The 19,858-nt window shown below is 40.1% G+C and overlaps 1 protein-coding gene across 1 annotated transcript in view; it reads right to left on the reverse strand.

The window, feature by feature from the left end:
- Nucleotides 1-8,199: 8,199 nt before the first annotated feature.
- Nucleotides 8,200-19,858, reverse strand: part of gch2 (GTP cyclohydrolase 2) — a 47,413-nt gene continuing 35,754 nt past the window's right edge. The window contains exon 7 of the mRNA XM_063055016.1: nt 8,200-11,454. Coding sequence (XP_062911086.1) covers nt 11,328-11,454 — 127 coding nt within the window. The 3' untranslated portion in view covers nt 8,200-11,327. The remainder of the gene's footprint in view (nt 11,455-19,858) is intronic.

A 19,858-nucleotide genomic window follows, 5' to 3' on the forward strand; every position in this document is an offset into this window, starting at 1 on the left:
AGTCATGAAGGAGAGAGTTAGATAATGCACAAACACAAGAGATTCTGCAGAGGCTGGAGGAACTCAGCAGCTGAGGCAGCATCAGCAGAAAGGAATAAAGAGTTAACATTTTGGGCCGAGACCCTTCATCAGTGTACTGCAGTAAGGGAATGGTTAAAGACAACATCTAGGCAAGAATAGCCTGAAGCAGTTATAGTCAAGTGAGACCGCCAGAGACACCCCGCTTACTACAGATGAGATATGCACATATAATTTACTGAAGAGTCAATGTCCTTAAGTTCAGCAAGTTGAAGGTAATCTATAGAAATCATTGAACTTTGAAATTCTCAGCTTTTGCTTTTTTTCAGAGAAAGCAGGTCCAGAAATAATTTTTTAGGTGGAATCTATTTTTATTAGTTGTCTCCTCTGATAATAGCAGTGATTTAATTTGAGATTAGTTTAGGTCTGGCTGAGGCTTCCTATGAATTCTGCAAGCAGCTTCTTTAATATTAAATTAATGAAGAACCCTGGCACAGATGCATCAAAATCACAGAAATAAAATTCATAATGTACTGGGGTAAATAGAAAAAAATATATATACAACAGGTGATCCGTCACCAGATTTCTGGTAACTGCAGTTCGTTTGAGATGTTTCATTGAAATTCTATATGAAGGTCATTATTTTGGAAGATGACAGCAAGCAATATACCAAATAAAAATATTTTGGATACTGGAAATCTGATTTCAGAAATGGAAAAATGATCAGAATGCAATTATCAGCCTATATATATAAAAAATTAAGGAAGATATTACAAGATGGAACCTAATTCTTTTTCTTGGTCTCAGTTCAAGGATTGAATCTATTAAAATGAATATACTGCCCAGACTACTCTATCTCTTTCAGATCCTACCAATAGAGATTAACCAAAATCAATTCAACGAATGGAACAAGATGCTATCAAGATATATATGGCGAGGTAAAAGGCCTAGGGTTCGTCTCAAAACTTTGCAGTTAGCCAAGGAAAAGTGGGGGGGGGGGTGGTCGGGCCTACCTTCTCTTAGAGATTATTATTTTGCAGCACAGTTGAGAGCTGTGATATGCTGGTGCAACCCATCATATGGCGCTCAATGGAAAAACATTGAAGAGAGGATACTTTCCATCCCCATACAAGCAATTTTGGCTGATAACAACCTACAAAATTACATAAATAATATTGACAACTCATGGGTGAAATGGACTCTTAAAATATGGAAAACTATTATAAAAGAATATAAACTGGAGAGAGACTTTGCAATTCTTAAATGGTGTGCATATGTCTCGGATTTTACACCGAATAAACTGGATGCTAGATTTAAGAACTGGACGGCTAAAGGAATAACAGCTATTTGCAATATAATGAAAGAAGGAACACTGTTCAGTTTTGAAATGCTCAAAGAGAAACACTTATTAGAAAAACAAGACTCTTACCGGTATTTACAGATGCGACAGTATGTTAATAGGATGGTTAAGAATGTAACCAAGGCAAGTACATGTCTGATAGAGCTATTTAGAAAAGCATATAATTCAGACAATGGTAGTAGTATAATTTCAATCATGTATAAGGGTTTGTCAAATCTTAAAACACATTCGACTTCATACATTAAAACAAAATGTGAGAAGGAAGGAGGGATAATAACATCTGAGGAAGACTGGACAATAATATGGAGGTATCAATGGAAGTGTACCAGTTCACAGAAATGGAGAGAGTTCGGGTGGAAAAACTTGATAAGATATTTTATTACACCCTCTCAGAAATCCCATTATGATAGTAACCACCCTGTTTGCTGGAGAAATTGTGGAAATCAAAATGCAAACCATTATCATATTTTCTGGGAATGCCCCGTTATCAAAGACTATTGGAGTGGGATACATAATGCCCTACAAGACATCTTTAAATGTGAAATACCCTTAGAGAGTAAGACCATATATTTTGGGTATATACCTCAAGAATGGTTGAAAAGAGATAAATATTTAATGAATGTACTGCTGGTGGCCGGTTAAAAAACCCTATCCAGGAAATGATTATCATAGGAAAGCCCAACTTTAAATGTATGGATAGAAATTACAATGGACATTTACAAAATGATAAGAGCATCTGTTAATCATAAATATTAAATTTATTAAATATATTTAAATTTATTAAATTTATAAATATTAAATTTAATAAATTTATACATATTAAATTTAGCCATGATCATACTGAATGGCAGTGCAGGCTCGAAGGGCAGAATGGCCTACTCCTGCACCTATTTTCTATGTTTCTATGTTTCTATAAGTTGGAACAATTTTATTCATACTGGAAAAAATGATTTTATTCTCACAAGTCAATGAATATGTTGTAAAAAAATCACTCCCTACTCTGAACATAGTTTTCTTCTTTCGATTGTTCTTTCTTTCCTCTCCTTTCTATAAGTGTGTACCTCAGATAAATATTATGTGGAGATTTGTGACAAATATGATTATATGATATACATGTACAGTATCTGAAATACATCTTATGGAAATGTTTGTTTGATGATGAAATTCAATAAAAATTAAATTACAAAAAAAAAAGAAATGGAAAATAGTAAATTCAGGCAAGTCAAGCAGCATTCATAGAAGCCAAGTTAAATATTTCAGGTCAATGAATATAATATCTTTATGAATATCATGTACAGGACAGTGTACAGAACATCCCTTAAACAATACATGAAAGGGGTTGCTTCCACGACTATTACAGTTATAGTTATACAGCATGGAATCAGGCCCTTCAGTCCAACAAAGGTGCCTTCTAGAACTGGCCCCAGTTGGTTGTGTTTGGCCCACATCCTTCTAAGCCTTTCCAATCCAAGAACCCATAACATTGTCTTTTAACCTTTGTGATCGTACCCACTTCTACCATTTCCTCTGGCAACTGATTTCACATACACCCCACCCCCACCTCACACTCTATGTGAAAAAAATTGCCCCTTAGGTCCCTTTTAAATATCTGCCCTCTCGCCTTAAATCTATGTCCTCTTGTTTTACACTTCCATACCTTGGGAGTGGGGGGGTGGGGGGAGACTGTGGCCATTCAACTTCCCTATGCCCCACATGATTTTGTGTATCTCTATAAGGTCACCATTCAGTCTTCTATGCTCTAGGGGAGAATGTAGAAGATCCCCATCTCAACTGCAGTAACTTTAGCTGAAGAGCCATCGAAATCCTTGGATCTCGGAAACTTTTTACCTGAGGCTTCCATGTTGCAAGCAGTGGATCCCTGTGGGTAATTTCACTTAAGAAACATTTTGATACAATTGCTCCCCCCCCCCAAATTTCAGATGTTTTACAATTATAATCTTCTTAAATGGTGCAAATCACCGGCAACAATGAGCAGCAGGATGGACACATAAATAGAGGTTCACCCACCTCCCAGAGAACAGTGACAGTGTTGGAGGTGGGTGAGCTCTATGTGCCCATCTCTATCCTGCTACTGATTCACAGGCAGATGATTGGTGAGTGGCAACAAGTGGGTATTTCTACCCTTCTTACTTCCATTCACTGAAATAAAAGTAAAGGGATGACTGACTACTACAATTTAAAGTCCCTAAGAGAGCAATAAGATCCCTAGAGTAATTACCAAAATGAGTAACAGAGTGCTTAGTCCAAGCTTAATTCATAACAGAAGTTCTGGGCATCATGAAATACTATTCTAGCACTGTCACAGCTGGTTACAGCTTCAGGAAGTGTGTATGGCCGTAACTCCTGACTGAACATATTGCCCAGTTACATCTGCTTCACCACGGAGTATCCATAGTACTGGGGATATTGTGGATACAATGTTTAGTGATCTGCTCACATCACAAGCTATGAGTGCATAGGCAGAAAAGCAATGGCTACCCACAGAACAGAGTGGTAAGCATAGGCTGGTAGTGAAGGAGTTCGCTCTGATCGTCTGCCTTTCAACTGTGTTGGATAATGTTGGGAGGAATGGCCTCCCCAGGAGAAAGCAGCGGCAGCCAAGTCTGTGGCACTGCGGTCTGCTTTGGTTCAAAGGTTTTGGGGGTTGGTTAAGAAAAGACTAGGTGGCTAGTGATAGGGGACACAATTGTAAGGGGGACAAACATGACTTGTTGTGATTCAACAATCAGCAACCTCTACTGCAGTGTGTTACCTCTCTAATGCCAGGGTCAAGGCTATAATTACTGCACATTCTGAACAGGGAAGGGAACCAGCCAGTGGTTGTGGTACCTCCTGGCTCCATCAATGTAGTCAGAAAAAGGAAAAGGTAAGCTTCTTCAGGATTATTGAATTTGCAGGGGGAAAAGTTAAAAGAACAAAGCGGGGCCACAAAGTATCACTGACAGACAAGATTAAGGAAACATCTCTATGGACTTTGTACATACATTAAGAACAAGTAGGTAACCAGAGCAAGGGACAATCTGTACATGACAACAGAGGTCATAGAAACATAGAAACATAGAAAATAGGTGCAGGAGTAGGCCATTTGGCCCTTCGAGCCTGCACCGCCATTTATTATGATCATGGCTGATCATCCAACTCAGAACCCCGCCCCAGCCTTCCCTCCATACCCCCTGACCCCCGTAGCCACAAGGGCCATATCTAACTCCCTCTTAAACATAGCCAATGAACTGGCCTCAATAGTTTCCTGTGGCAGAGAATTCCACAGATTCACCACTCTCTGTGTGAAGAAGTTTTTCCTAATCTCGGTCCTAAAAGGCTTCCCCTCTATCCTCAAACTGTGACCCCTCGTTCTGGACTTCCCCAACATCGGGAACAATCTTCCTGCATCTAGCCTGTCCAATCCCTTTAGGATCTTATATGTTTCAATCAGATCCCCCCTCAATCTTCTAAATTCCAATGAGTACAAGCCCAGTTCATCCAGTCTTTCTTCATATGAAAGTCCTGCCATCCCAGGAATCAATCTGGTGAACCTTCTTTGTACTCCCTCTATGGCAAAGATGTCTTTCCTCAGATTAGGGGACCAAAACTGCACACAATACTCCAGGTGTGGTCTCACCAAGGCCTTGTACAACTGCAGTAGCACCTCCCTGCTCCTGTACTCGAATCCTCGAAGCAGACCGCAGTGCCACAGACTTGGCTGCCGCTGCTTTCTCCTGGGGAGGTCTTTAATGAAAACTTCTGAATTCAGTAGGGAAAAGGCATTATATCTGCATATATAATATGTATTATGGATGAGGTTGGATATATTCTAGAGTATAAAGGTGCATACGTCTCTTGAGAAGATGTAGCTCAGCCACCTATGAAAAGCAAGCAAGAAAATTGCCAGTGCCCTGAAGTGCTGGAAGATTGGAGCCTAGCAACTATAGTTCCTTTACTAAAGAAAGGCAGCAGGATATGCCAGATAATTATAGTGAGTCTAATGAGAGTGGTAGAGAAATTATTGGAAAAAGTCAAGCAACAGGATTAATCCACACTTGGAAAGGCCAGGATTGATCAAGGATAATTAGCATGGCTTTATTGGAAGGATATTCTGTTCTGATTAATTTGATTGAAATTTGTGAAGTAGTGAAATATATAGATGAGGGCAGTGTGATTGATGTTGTTTATGTGGATTTAAGTAAAGCCCTTGATAAGATCATACATGGAAGGGTTGTCCACAAGGTTAGTGCCCATGGAATCCAAGGCTAGTTGTTAAACTAGATTCAAAGTTGGCTTGGTAACAGAAAACAGAAGTGATTGTGGAGGGCTGCTTTTATAAATTGAAGCCTGTGACCTGTGTTTATCATTTGCCATATACGTTAATGATTTGTATATGAATGTAGGAAATATTATGTTTGCTGATGGTACGAAAGTTGATGATAGTGAGGAGCATAGAGTTGATAGTGATGCCAGTATCTCTAATTTGCTACACTGCTTCCCCATTATCCAGTCATTTTCAGCAGTATTATCACTTAATTAAATATTGGTAAGGTACCTCAGCCCTAAAATTCCTGTGGTACCATCCCAATTAGTGTATTTGTGGCAGAATGGAATCCTTGTCTATAACTGATGACTGTTGCAGATCCTGATATCCGGGTGATAGAACACATAGAAATTTACAGAACAATACAGGCCTTTCGGCCCACAATGTTGTGCCGACCACGTAATCTACTCTAGAAACTGCCTAGAATTTCCCTACCGCATAGCCCTCTATTTTTCTGTCTGTACAGTACTGTGTGTAAGTCTTAGACACAGCTAAAAAAAATTCTGTACAGCAAAGTTGCTTTCAAAAATAATGAATTTGAAAAGTTTCAAAATGTCAAAAACTACTATAAAGAGCAGTAAACAATAGGAAACTACAAACGTAAATCAAATCCATATTTGGTGTGACCACCATTTGCCTTTAAAACGGAATCAATTCTCTTAGATACACTGTGCAATTCTATCAGAAATCGGTTGGTAGGTTGTTCCAAGCATCTTGGAGAACTTGCCACAGTTCTTCTGCAGATTTTGGCTGCACCGCTTGCTTCTGTCTCTCCAGGTTATCCAAGACAGCCTTGATGATGTTGAGATCAGGGCTCTGTGGAGGCCTTACCATCTGAAACCACATTAAAAAATCGAGAGTGCCTAAGACTTTTGCAGTCTTGTATATGGTGGATATTGATAGTAGCTATGAGAGTATTTAAGCAGTGTGGTATGTCAGTTAGGTTATGCTGGATATTGAACGTAGGTATGAGAGTACTTGAGCAGTATGGTATGCCAGCTAGGGTAATAAATGACTATAATTTCTCTATTTGAGGTATTCCAAGCCTATCTTTTTTGTAAGAAAATGTTGCCAGTTTCTATCCTCCTACCATGTCCTTTGTGCTTGCAAACTTAAGTTAGTGATCCTCTTTTGAGAGTGGAAATTTAGGTTGTGGTGGAACGGAATTTGAAGGGGGAGATAATCCTGTGAATCCCTTCATGGGGACAGGTTCCACTGAACCTGAGGGGACCAATATTCTTGTGGTCAGATTTGCTAGAGCTTTTGGGAAGGGTTTAAATTAATTTGGCAGGGGGATGGGAACCTGAGTGCTAGGGCTGTTGGCTTACAGGGAGAGGCGGTGTGTAGTGAGACTGTGAGGAAGGACAAGCAGATGATTGGGCAAAATTGTAGTTAGTTGGATGAGTTGCAGTGTAAAGGGCAAAAAAAATCAAAAAGGTTGATGGATACAGGACTAAAGGTGTTATATTTGAATGCACACCATATATGGAATAAGGTAGATGATCTTGTAACACACTTTGAGATTGGCAGGTATGATGTTGTAGGCATCACTGAGTCATAGCTGAAAGAAGATTACATTTGGGAGCTTAACATCCAAGGATACACATTGTATCAGAAGGATAGGCTGGGAGGCAGAAGGGGTGGGGTGGCTCTGTTGCTGAAAAAATGAAAGAGGTTACACGGGTTCAGAAGATGTAGTATTCTTATGGGTAGTGTTAACAAACTGCAGGGCAAGAAGAACCTGGTGGGAGTTACATACAGGCCTCCAAACAGTAGCCAGGATGTGGAAGAAAATGCATGTCAAAAGGGCAACGTTAAGATAGTCATGGGGCATTTCAATATGCAGGTAGATTGGGACAATCAGGTTAGTGCTGGATCCCAAGAGAGAAATTTTGTAGAATGCCTACAAAATGGCTTTTTAGAGCAGCTTGTGGTTGAGCCCACTAGGCAATCAGCTATTCTGGATCGGGTGTTCTATGAACAACTGGATTTGACGAGCGACCTTAAGGTACAGAAACACCTAGGAGTCTGATCATAATATGATAGTAATCTCCCTTTACTGGGTTTTGATGTTTCAACGTACATGTTTCAAATAAAGCTAATCTTTTATCTTTTTTTAATTTCTATTCCCACTCTGTCTGCAATCACTTAAAATGAAACCTAGTATAGATTCTTCATGCCTACAGAGACTATAATATGGGTTTTGAAGCTTCGGTCTTTGTCAAGATCACTGCAGAAACTGTACTCTCTTCTGTGATATTGGTATGCAACAGATTTGAAAGGAATATCTCTTCTCATTTTTACACAGGGCTGTCCAATTGGTCAGTATTAAATTAGGAAAAGAATAGTGGTCTATTGTACAATGTCAAAATTTTATCGATTATGAAATACCGAACATCCCATCAGTAAGTCTGTTTTGCCCAATAAAATTGAGAAGTATGTTAACAATATTATCCTAATTTTATTAATCATGAAAAAAATCATTTGGTTAAGAGAAGCAACTTATATTTTGATATATTTTAGTAATTCACTTCAACATTGTTACAGACAAGCAGAAGCAAAATAAAAAACAAATTCTGTATTACATTTTTTCCTAAAATAATGATATATGAAACAATCCCCATAACAATTCTTACCTATTGCACAAATTAAAAAGGCACAAGTTATTTCCACACGTATACAGAAATGGTAGATTTAAAATTAAAAGACTTTCCAAGGGTGACAAGGCTAAAAAATCAGTGATTTAGTACTGTAATACATAAGAAATTGTGTAATCACGTATCTGCAGCAGAAATACAAACATTTAAGTGATAGTGGCTAACAGAATAATGAAATATTTGTGTCATTTTTATATTTCAAGATATTTTACATAATACAATTAGAACTTATTAAGGCCACATCGTGTGTCATTTTGAAAAATGACATGGGTTACAAAACATGAGTACCATTATCTTTTGTATATATTTTATATTTATATCTGGTGTCTTAGCTTAGAGGACACTCTATTACATATGAAAGGTAAATTAGATTGTTATCCTTTGGTTCCCTCTCAGGTATATGAAAAAAAGTCCAGAGCACAAGTAGAGGCATTCTCCCTATTATACTACCCTGTTCCTTATGCAATATCTAACAAAGACTACCTAATGATTTCTCACATTACACCGTGCAAGTTGACAGCTATCTTACAAAAGGAACTTCATGGGTTGTAAAGCACTTTGGGATGTCCTTTAGTCATGTTTCACAAATGCTACTTCCATTCCACAGACTCTTGGTCTCAGAATCTGTTGTATTATGAAGTATAAAGTATGAAGTAAAATATTAGCATTGAATTTAGATTATTCAGCTGATAAAAGGCTGTGATCTAGTAAAAATGGAAATATGTATCGTTAATATAAAACTTTGTACAAAAGGAGGTGAGCATTGTATTTTTGATCTGATTTGTAGTGATGTAATGTACAATATTACAACTAGTAAGAGCAAAATAACATGAAATTACTGTTATAGTATATATTAATCTATAATTTAGATAATTTGTTGGAGACATGAATTTATTTTAAATATGTTCCTAAGATCTTCAAAGTATTTGGACAAGGGAGTCAATGAGACCATATTGTGGCTGAAATCTATTTGTAACGTGTGGGGGACTAGTACAAATCAAATAAGACAGAGGTGTACGATTTTCTTTGCCACTTACTTAATTCAGGCTGATTATTTGTTTTCATCCATCTTATGCTACAACACCAGTAAATGTATTGATTTTTTAATTATCAACAGCCATTATTTTAAATTTGCGGCACTGCAGACAAATTACTAATGTAGCTAGATTATTATTCACCACATGAGAAATGTTCTTTTCTTTCTACTCTTTATCTCCATTATTCCACCCCAAGAGGTGTGCATGCTTGTTGAGTATTGAACTACATTGACAATGGCAACAGCTATTCTCCATTAAAGCTGTCATCTTTATGCATCAGTCCAGAATGTGGATATATTTAGCCCATACAACAACCGAGCAACACACACAAAATGCTGGAGGAATTGAATTTGAATCAACTTACAGTATAATGACCCAAAGTTCACAACCTCACTACCTCAGGATTGCTGATGACTGCTTAGCTAACTCAACACGGTCTGGAAATGAACGATGATCCCTGGGGTATGTTGTTTCAGTAATTCAGCACATGTAGGTTTGTAAGACTATAAGATGATGAGAAATAGAAGCAGAATTAGGCCATTCGGCTCATTAAGTTTCCACTATTCTATCACGGCTGATTGATTATCCCATTTTCCTGACTATTACTAACAAGAATTTAGCAGGTTTGCAATACATGTGTATATCTGAACATCGCACTCAATAATTGCATACAAATAAAAAAGTAAAACTTCTCAATCACTTAAAAAATATTGTTAAAGAGAATAATAAAACAATTTTCTCTCTTACTGTTTTGTCCTCGTTAAAAACACAGAGCATTTAATGTACGTACAGAAAGTCAAAAACTTCCAGTTTTGCTCAGAATGACTGAATTTAAATGAAGCATCTTCTGTTTGATCCCTCAAAACGTGCTTTAATTGGAATTGTACACAGCGAAGATGTATTTCCATACAGTATGAAAGCTATTTGGGTGTTTCCCAGCTCTGCTGTAGGAATCAAACTGGACAAACTGGAGGACCCTCTGGAAAATCCTGGCAGTTCTGGACAATGTTTCTCACCCTCTGCATGCCACCTTTGTTAAACAGAGGAGCACTTTTAGTAACAGACTAATACAACTGTGCTGCTCCAAAGAGCACTAGATGAGGCATAAGGCTCTATAATGAGTCAACCTATAACTGGGGGAGTGATGACCCCCACCTATTAGACTGTTTGAGGTAACTTAATTTTTTTTAATGTTTTATTCTTTCTTGCTTCTCTTCTAATATTTGTTATTTTGACATCTGTCCACTTGTAATGCTTCTGTGGCACTAATTTCCTTTGGGATCAATAAAGTATCCATCTAATAGAAAATTAGAAATTTGGTTCACACCAAGAGCATTGAAGCCATTAGAGAGGAAACTTCTGATTTATCAGTTAGGACAGATAGGAGAAGTGAAAGTCCATTGCATACCCTGGCTTTGAACTTTGAAAAAGAGAGAAATAAATGTGATTAGATTTCTGAAGAGACACACAGTGCATTCCCCATATCTTTACTGCCTGAAATTAAAGCTTGGTGATTAATAAAGTAATCTGCCAGCTCTGTTGGTTTAATAATTACTGTATTATTAAAAATAAATTTCTAAAAGATTAGGAATAGTTTTTTTTAGAATGCTAATTGAAATTGCAGAACTATACGGTTAGTCACAACAAGGATATTGACAGGTACAAAGTGAATCACCATCACACACAAAGAAGATAATGCATTATATGTCACTCAGGTATGGTGGGAAAACACTAAAACAGAGTTTAAAAACGCAAACACAGTATTTTTGGAAAACATTGGTCAATTGTTTGAATTACAGTAGATGAATTAAATCTATTTAATCAGTGCAGGAATCAATTGTCTTTGAATTTTCACTGCAAGCCTCTTTTCATGACAGGCCAGAAGTATCTCTAAAATTGAAGAGAGTCCGACTTTGAAAATGATTCTTCTACTCCTTTGTCAGTGTGAGAAATTCTTCCCGTGTCTTTTGATCCTCACGGAAAACTCCAAGCATTGTGCTGGTTACTGTCTTGCTATTCATTTTCTGCACACCTCGCATCACCATACACATGTGCCTAGAAACAACATTTTAAGATAGTTACTCATCATTTATAGAGTTATAGACCAATACAGCACAAGTCCTTCAGCCCAATGACTCCATGTACAGTGCTCACCCTGCTTGTCCCAATTTTCTGTATTCAGCCCATTATCTCTTGAAGCCCCGCTCCTCCTTGTACCAAATTTCTCTTAAATTTACTTGGCTCAACTCTGGTTGGCTTATTCCATATACTCACCAACCTCTCAGTGAAAATGCTGGCGCTCAGATCCCTCTTAAATCTTTCACATCTCACCTAAATTTATGTACCTTAGTTATCTATCTCTTTTATGGCAGCAAGAGAAAGATTGCTGTAACATTGCCCTTTTCTCTAACCTTATCACCTTTCACCTGTTTTAACAGTTCATCTACAGGTTAGGGGTACATCAGTGTGTACTCTAGTTTAGGATATATAGGTATATGAGCAGACTAAATTAGTAGGTGTAACTGTTAAAACAGTTATATCCACTTGTTTCCAACCACATTCGAAAGAACGTGTTAGCTCCTCTTGGTTGCTTCACTTCATGGTCATGTAGTAACTTTTTCAGATAAATATATTTATTACTTAGCTGGTTTTTCTACTTGTCATGACTTATTAAAATATTAGGCCACAATACTCCCAGGATGCTTTGCTTTCCCGTGCTATGTTATCTGGCTTCTACTTAATCCTTCCCAGGATTCTATGATTATTCTGTGCAATTCTATCTGAGTAAGGGGAAAGGTCAGCCTTCTTTGCTGTTACTGCTGCGACTTCCATTTGGAAAGCGAACAAGAGCAGATATTATTCTGGTTATGCCTGTTTCCAAGCTAAGAATCGTGTTCTGTATTAGCCCAAGTTCAACCAGTTCAAAGCTAAGAACAAAGTCAGCACCACCTTTATCATGGAGCTTCAGTATGCAGATGACAACACCATTGCAGTACACTCTGAAGAAGTCCTCCAATGCATCCTGAATGCCTTTGTTAGGGCACACAGAGCACTAGGACTTGTCCTGAATATAAAAAAGACACAGGTCCTACGTCAGCCACTGTCAAACCAGCCATCTATTCAGCCCTCCATAATAGTTGATGATATCACCCTTGAAAATGTAGACCACTTTCCCTACCATGACAGCATTCCCTCCTCAAAAGCAGACATTGACTCAGAGCTCAACCACCACCTAAGTAGTGGTATTGGAGCTTCATCAAGCTTAAAGAAGAGAGTCTTTAAGGAAAAGACAGCAACCTACAGGTCCAAGTAGAACTTCTGTTATATAGAACAGTCATCCTTCCTACATTACTGTAAGGGATTCAATTATGGACCACCTACAGTAGACATCTGACAGGTCTGGAACAGTACCACCAAAGATCCTTACAAAAGATTTTGAGGATCAGCTGGAAGAACAGATCCACAAATACCATCGTACTGGAGGAGGGCAACATGAACTGGCTCTCTACCACGATAAAGCGACGCCAACTCCGATGGATAAGTCACATCATCCAGATGCCTAACTCACGTCTGCTCAAACAATCCTTTATTCCCAGTTGAAGGAAAGTCAGAGAGCCCTTGGTAGGCAAAAAAAAACACTTCAAAGGTAACATCAAAATCAGCGTGAAAAAAATCAGCATTACTTTTAAAAAGTGGGAAGACACTGTACTCAATAGATGCACCTGGAGGAAATCTGATCGAGAGGGAGCTGCGCTACATGACAGCGACCTCCACTGAACCACAGACGCCAAGCAGCAGCTGGAAAAGGAGAGAATCAACAATCAAAAGACCCAACCTCTCGCCATAGCCACCACTTAGTTGTGTCCACACCACAGGAGAACATGTGGTTCCTGGATCAACCACTACAGCCACCTGAGGACCCACCAATTGACAACCCCTTTAGGAGAACATCTTACTTGGCTTGAAAGTAAGATGTTACTAAAAAAACCTTTCATGTCTCAGTCACTCTTCAGTCTAGATGTTCAAGTCCCAGTGACCGTATGATCCTGTGGTGGAGTAGATAAATAGAGTCTGGATGGTATCCTCCTCCTTGAGTGCTATTGCAGCCATCCAGGAAAGTGGAGAATGTTCTGTCATGTTTCTGACTCCTGCTTTATGGACAGTGAACAGTTTTCAGAGTCAGAAGAGGAGTTATTTGCTATTAAATACACAGGCTCTTTACTGTGTTTGTGGCATAGAATTTGTGTGGCTGTGCAGTTCACTTTCTGTTAAATGGTAACCCCATTTCTCAGGACGTGGGCAGTGGGGAACTTAAAGATGGTATTGACATTGAGTATAAGGGAAGTTTGTGAGAGGTAAAAATTCACACTGAACAGTTGATGGGCAGCTTTATAGAACATAAAACATAGAACATAGAAAACCTGTAGCACAATATAGGCACTTTGGCCCACAAAGCTGTGCCAAACATGTCCTTACCTTAGCTTAATATCTACATGCTCAAGCTTTTCAGTCCGCTGTAAGTCATCCCTACAATTGCCAAGATCCTTTTCCGTAGCGAATACTGAAGCAAAGTACTCATTAAGTACCTCTGCTATCTCCTCCGGTTCCATACACACTTTTCCACTGTCACACTTGATTGGTCCTATTCTCTCACATCTTATTCTCTTGCTCTTCACATACTTGTAGAATGCCTTGAGGTTTTCCTTAATCCTGTCCACCAAGGCCTTATCATGGCTTCTTCTGGCTCTCCTAATTTCTTTAAGCTCCTTCCTGCTAGCCTTATAATCTTGTAGATCTCTATCATTACATAGTTTTTTTGAACCTTTCGTAAGCTCTTCTTTTCTTCTTGACTATATTTACAACAGCCTTTGTACACCACGGTTCCTGTACCCTACCATCCTTTCCCTGTCTCATTGGAATGTACCTATGCAGAACTCCACGCAAATATCCCCTGAACATTTGCCACATTTCTTCCGTATGTTTCCCTGAGAACATCTGTTCCCAATTTATGCTTCCAAGTTCCTGGAGATACAATTGTGATCACTATCTCTAAAATGCTCTCCCACTGAGAAATCTGACACCTGACCAGGTTCATTTTCCAATACCAGATTAAGTACAGCCTCTCCTCTTGTAGGCTTATCTACATATCGTGTCAAGAAACCTTCTTGAACACACCTAACAAACTCCATCCCATCTAAACCCCTCGCTCTAGGGACAAGTCAATCAATATTTGGGAAATTAAAATCTCCTACCACAACAACCCTGTTAATATTACAAATTTCCAGAATCTGTCTCCCTATCTGCTCCTCGATGTCCCTGTTACTATTGGGTGGTCTATTAAAAACTGCCCAGTAGAGTTATTGACCCCTTCCTCTTCCTAACTTCCACCCACAGAGGCTCTGTAGACAATCCCTCCATGTCTTCCTCCTTTTCGGCAGCCATGACACTATCTCTGATCAACAGTGCCACACCCCCACCTCTTTTGGCCCCCTCCCTGTCCTTTCTGAAACATCTAAGGCCTGGCATTCCAAGTAACCATTCCTGCCCTTGAGCCATCCAAGTCTCTGTAATGGACACAACATCATAGCTTCAAGTACTGATCCACACTCTAAGCTCATCCACTTTGTTCATAATACTCCTTGCATTAAAATAGACACATCTCAAACCATTGGTCTGAGCGTGTCCCTTCTCTATCACCTGCCTCTCCTCCCTCTTGCACTGTTCCCAAGCTTTCTCTATTTGTGAACCAACTGCCTCTTACTCTGTCTCTTCAGTTTGGTTCCCATGCCCCAGCAATCCTAGTTTAAACTCTCCCCAATAGACTTAGCAAACCTCCCCACCAGGATATCGGTCCCCCTGGGATTCATGTGCAACTTGTCCTTTTTGTACAGGTCACTCCTACCCCAAAAGAGGTCCCAATGATCCAGAAATCTGAATCCCTGCCCTCTACTCCAATCCCTCAGCCACGCGTGTATCCTCCACCTCACTCTATTCCTACACTCACTGTCATGTGGCACAGGCAGTAATCCTGAGATTACTACCTTCGTGGTCCTGCTTCTCGACTTCCTTCCTAACGCCCTGTAGTCTGTTTTCAGGACCTCCTCCCTTTTCATGCCTATGTCATTGGTACCAATATATGCCATGACCTCTGGCTGTTCTCCTTCCCACTTCAGGATATCGTGGACACGATCAGAAACATCCCTGACCCTGGCACCTGGGAGGCAAACTACCATCTGTACTTCTTTCCTGCGTCCACAGAATCGCCTGTTTGACCCCCTAACTATAGAGTCTCCTATCACTGCTGCCATCCTCTTCCTTTCCCTACCCTTCTGAGCCACAGGGCCAGACTCTGTGGCCACTGTCGCTTCCCCCGGGTAAGCTGTTCCCCCCCCCCAACAGTACTCAAGCAGGAGTACTTATTGTCAAGGGGTACAGCCACAGGCCACAGGGGTGCTCTCTAACATCCGACTCCTGCCCTTCCCTCTCCTGACTGTTACCCACTTGTCTGTCTCTCGAGGTGAGTGGGATGGGGGTGGTGGTGATGAGAGGAATGGAATTTTTTTTTTGATGGCCCTGGCGTGATCTGGCAGAATCTAAGCAAGCCTCACAACAATTTTGCACAAGTGATTGTGTCATTCCTGGTGAATCGGTCAATGTGGCAAAATGAACCTGAAATTATCTTGATAACAGGAGGCAAAGGATGATTGGAAGCCTGTGACTATAGGTATGGTCACAGGGATGATTGCTGGGTTCCTTCATACTTATTTCGTACATTAACGATCTGGATGGGAATGTATGAGAGACGATTAGTTAACGAATTGATGATTGGCATTGTTGCAAACAACAAGCATTAACTTCTGGCTACTGAACAATATTACTGAGTTGGTTAGATTGACTGAATAATGGCAGGTAGAATTTAATCTTAAAAATGTGATGCAGTTCATTTTAGAAGGACTAATAAAGCAGAGTTATACACACAAGTGGTAGGGCCCTTGGAAATACATGTCTAAAGATCCCTGAAGAGCACAGCACAGACGGATAATGTGGTTAAAAGGCCATGCAGAATACTTGTCTTTATTATCCAGTTATAGAAAACAGAGCAAGGAAGTTATGGTGCAAACATATGAAACATTTAGGCCACAGGTGAAGTACTGTTTTCAATAGGAAAGATATGGTTGCACTGGAGAGGGTGCAGAGGATATTCACCAGGATGTTGCCTGCTATGGAGTAGTTTGTGTGGGTTGCTTGGATTTTCAGCATTTGTGGATTTTCTCTTGCTTGTGCTCTTCCTCTTGTCAGGTTGAGTTTCTTCATGAGGCTCACAGTACAGAACACTGCTGCACTTCCTTGGTCTAGGAAAGCATGTGTAAGCACCGGCTTGTTACTCTTGGACTTCACCTGAACTGGAATTAGAGGGAGTTTACAATCATGATCACCAGCCCCGGTAAGGCTGTTAGTTACCAGGGCGTTACTGGCTGCTGTGTTTAAATCTTTCACGGCTTGTTTTGAGTAAGCACCCTTTACATCAGATCCGGGCTCAGTTTTAGCTTCACTTTTCACTGCAGCCACAGTAGCGGCAAAGCTGATTCCTTTAGCTTGGGAATGAATTTGTGACTTAGTTTTGATCACACCTTTGCCAGTAATGTAGTATCTTATACATTTCCAAACACTGTGTGTGTAGCAATCGTTACTTGTCTTTCAATAAAATCAATGTTGGTGAAAGTAACCTTACCAATGCGCTTTTCTTGCGGTTCACAGACAACCATTCTCCGCTTATCCCGAAGCATATAGGGCAGTTTCTTTAGCACAACCATCATATTAGCAGGCATGTCCATCTCACACATGTCCTGCACTTCATCTGCGGCATTGCAAAGGTCTCTAAGAAAAAGACTAGTCTTGAAGAGCTTTCATGTCTTCTGACTTCATATGTGGCTAAAAAAAAAAGAGCCTTTTCCATGTAGGCTGCAGCAATTTTATACTCATCAGGAAAATGTTCCTGTGGTAAAGCTTAAACACAGAAACATAGAAAACATACAGCACAATACAGGACCTTTGGCCCACAAAGCTGTGCCGAACTTGTCCCTACCTTAGAACTACCTAGAACTTTACCCATAGCCTTCTATTTTTTTAAGCTCCACGTACCTATACAGGAGTCTCTTAAAAGACCCTATCACTTCTGTCTCCACCGCCGCCGGCAGCCCATTCGACACACTCGCCACTCTCTGCGTAAAAAAAAACTTACCCCTGACACCTCCTCTGTACCTACTTCCAAGCACCTTAAAACTATGCCCTCTCATGCTAACCATTTCAGCCCTGGGGAAAAGCCTCTGACTATCCACAAGATCAATGCCTCTCATTATCTTGTACACCTCTATCAGGTCACCTCTCATCCTCCGTCGCTTCAAGGAGAAAAGGCCGAGTTCATTCAACCTATTCTCATAAGGCATGCTCTCCATTCCAGGCCACATCCTTGGGCCTTTCAATATTCTTGCTCCAATCCGGCTCGCTGGCAGCATTTGACAAGCTCTCCAAGGTAACCTCTGGTGAACTGTTTGAGAAAATAGAGACGGTTGCCGCAATCATCAGTTATGCCTATAATGCTCTTCTCAAAAGCCCTCATAAATGAATGATACTGCAATGGATGGCCATCAAAGATTTGAATCTGTCTTTTAGGCAGAGGTGCAATGCGTTGTTGTTTCATTACTAAGCTTGTTATTTCCTTTTGCATCAATATGGCTTCCAGTGCACTAGTTAGATTTTTATCACCTGAAACACAGCTGTCACCACACTGTAAACTAATGTTCTCAGAAGCACCTTGTGCTATTGGATATGACATACGTTCAGAGTGCCTCCTTAGTGCAGGTTGAGAATGAACACCCTGAATCCTTGGGGTCCAAGCTTGTGGCTCAGACATTTGTGGAACAAAGGTATCCACACTTCCATTGAGTATACTGGATTTTCTCTGTGCCATGTCAACATCAGAACTCTCACCATAGAACTGTCCTGCTGGAGCACATTTAGCACCCACAGCACTTGAAGCCTTCACTTTGGCCATCTTGGCTGCAATTTTTTTACTGCATCTTAAGCTGCTCCATCATTCTTTATAACTGTTCTTCCATCTGCTCCTCTTGTTTGTCCAATGCATGCTTATCCCTGAACATTTGTTGTCTTGCGCATAACTCAGTTAAATCAGCCTCTGTTCTAATGCATGCTAGGAGGTATCAGATGCACAGGATGCTCTGCTAGCAAAATAGGACCTGCTGCATGCACATTAGATGCACTGTCTTCAAGGTGTACCTCATCCCAAAAATCATCGGCTTTATATGTGGTCAAAACATGCCGGGTGGCTTTATAGTCCTGATTCCAAGCTCACTGTTTCCAGCATGACTCTTGTTTTCCAAGTGTGCAAACCAGACAAAGCAATGGCATTCAATTCAGATGTTAGCAATTGAAATACTTCAGCATTTCAACAGAACCAAGTGCCGAAATCTAAGGTGAGCACCACACTATACAGCTTACAGTCAGCAATGACTATTCTAAACTGTGTCCCACCCAAAGCGCACAGCATGAATCATTACTTGTCACAAGCTGTGCTCTAATTTTGCCAACATATCTGAATTGCATAGACTATTTTCTAAATGGAGAAAAAAGTTAAAAATCTGAGGTGGGAGTCCTTGTGTGCATGATTCTCTAAAGGTTCATTTTCAGGTTGAGGCAGTGTTGAAGGAGGCAAATGCGATGCAAGCATTCATTTTGAGGGCACTGGAATATAAAAGCAAGGATGTAATGTTGAGGCTTTATGAGGCATTAGTGAGGCCTCACTTGGAGCAATGTGAACCTCTTATCTAAGAAAGAATGTGCTGACATTGGAGAGAGTTCAAAGGAGGTTCAAATGGTTCTGGGAATGAAAGGCTAATCATATGAGTAGCATTTGATGGCTCTGGGCCTGTGCACACCAGAGATTAGAAAAATGGGGAGAGTGAGGTTGGGGAAGAAGATCTCATTAAAACCTATCGAATGTTGAAAGGCCTCAATTTAGTGAACATGGAAAGGATGTTTCCTATGGTGGGGGAGTCTAAGACCACAGCCTCAGAACAGAGGGACAGCCATTTAGAATGGAGATGAGGGATTTCCTTAGTGAGAGGGTGATGGATCTGTGGAATTCTTTGTCACAGGTGGCTGTGGAGGCCAATTCATTGGGTATATTTAAGACAGAGGTTGCTAGGTTCTTGATTAGTCAGGGCATTAAGGGATAGGGGGTGAAGGCAGGAAACTGGGTCAGAGAGGGGAATAGTTCAGCCATGATGAAATGGCAGAGCAGACTCAATGAGCCAAGTAATCTAATTCTGCTCCTATGTCTTATGGTCATCTGGGATGCTGATGTTCATTTGGTATGTCTGTTGAAACCTTTTGTTGACAGAGTGCAGCGGCAATTCTAAAACCAATGTCGCTGCTTGCT

Source organism: Mobula hypostoma, chromosome 8 (genome assembly GCF_963921235.1).
Source record: "Mobula hypostoma chromosome 8, sMobHyp1.1, whole genome shotgun sequence".
In the NCBI taxonomy this organism is placed as follows: Eukaryota; Metazoa; Chordata; class Chondrichthyes; order Myliobatiformes; family Myliobatidae; genus Mobula; species Mobula hypostoma.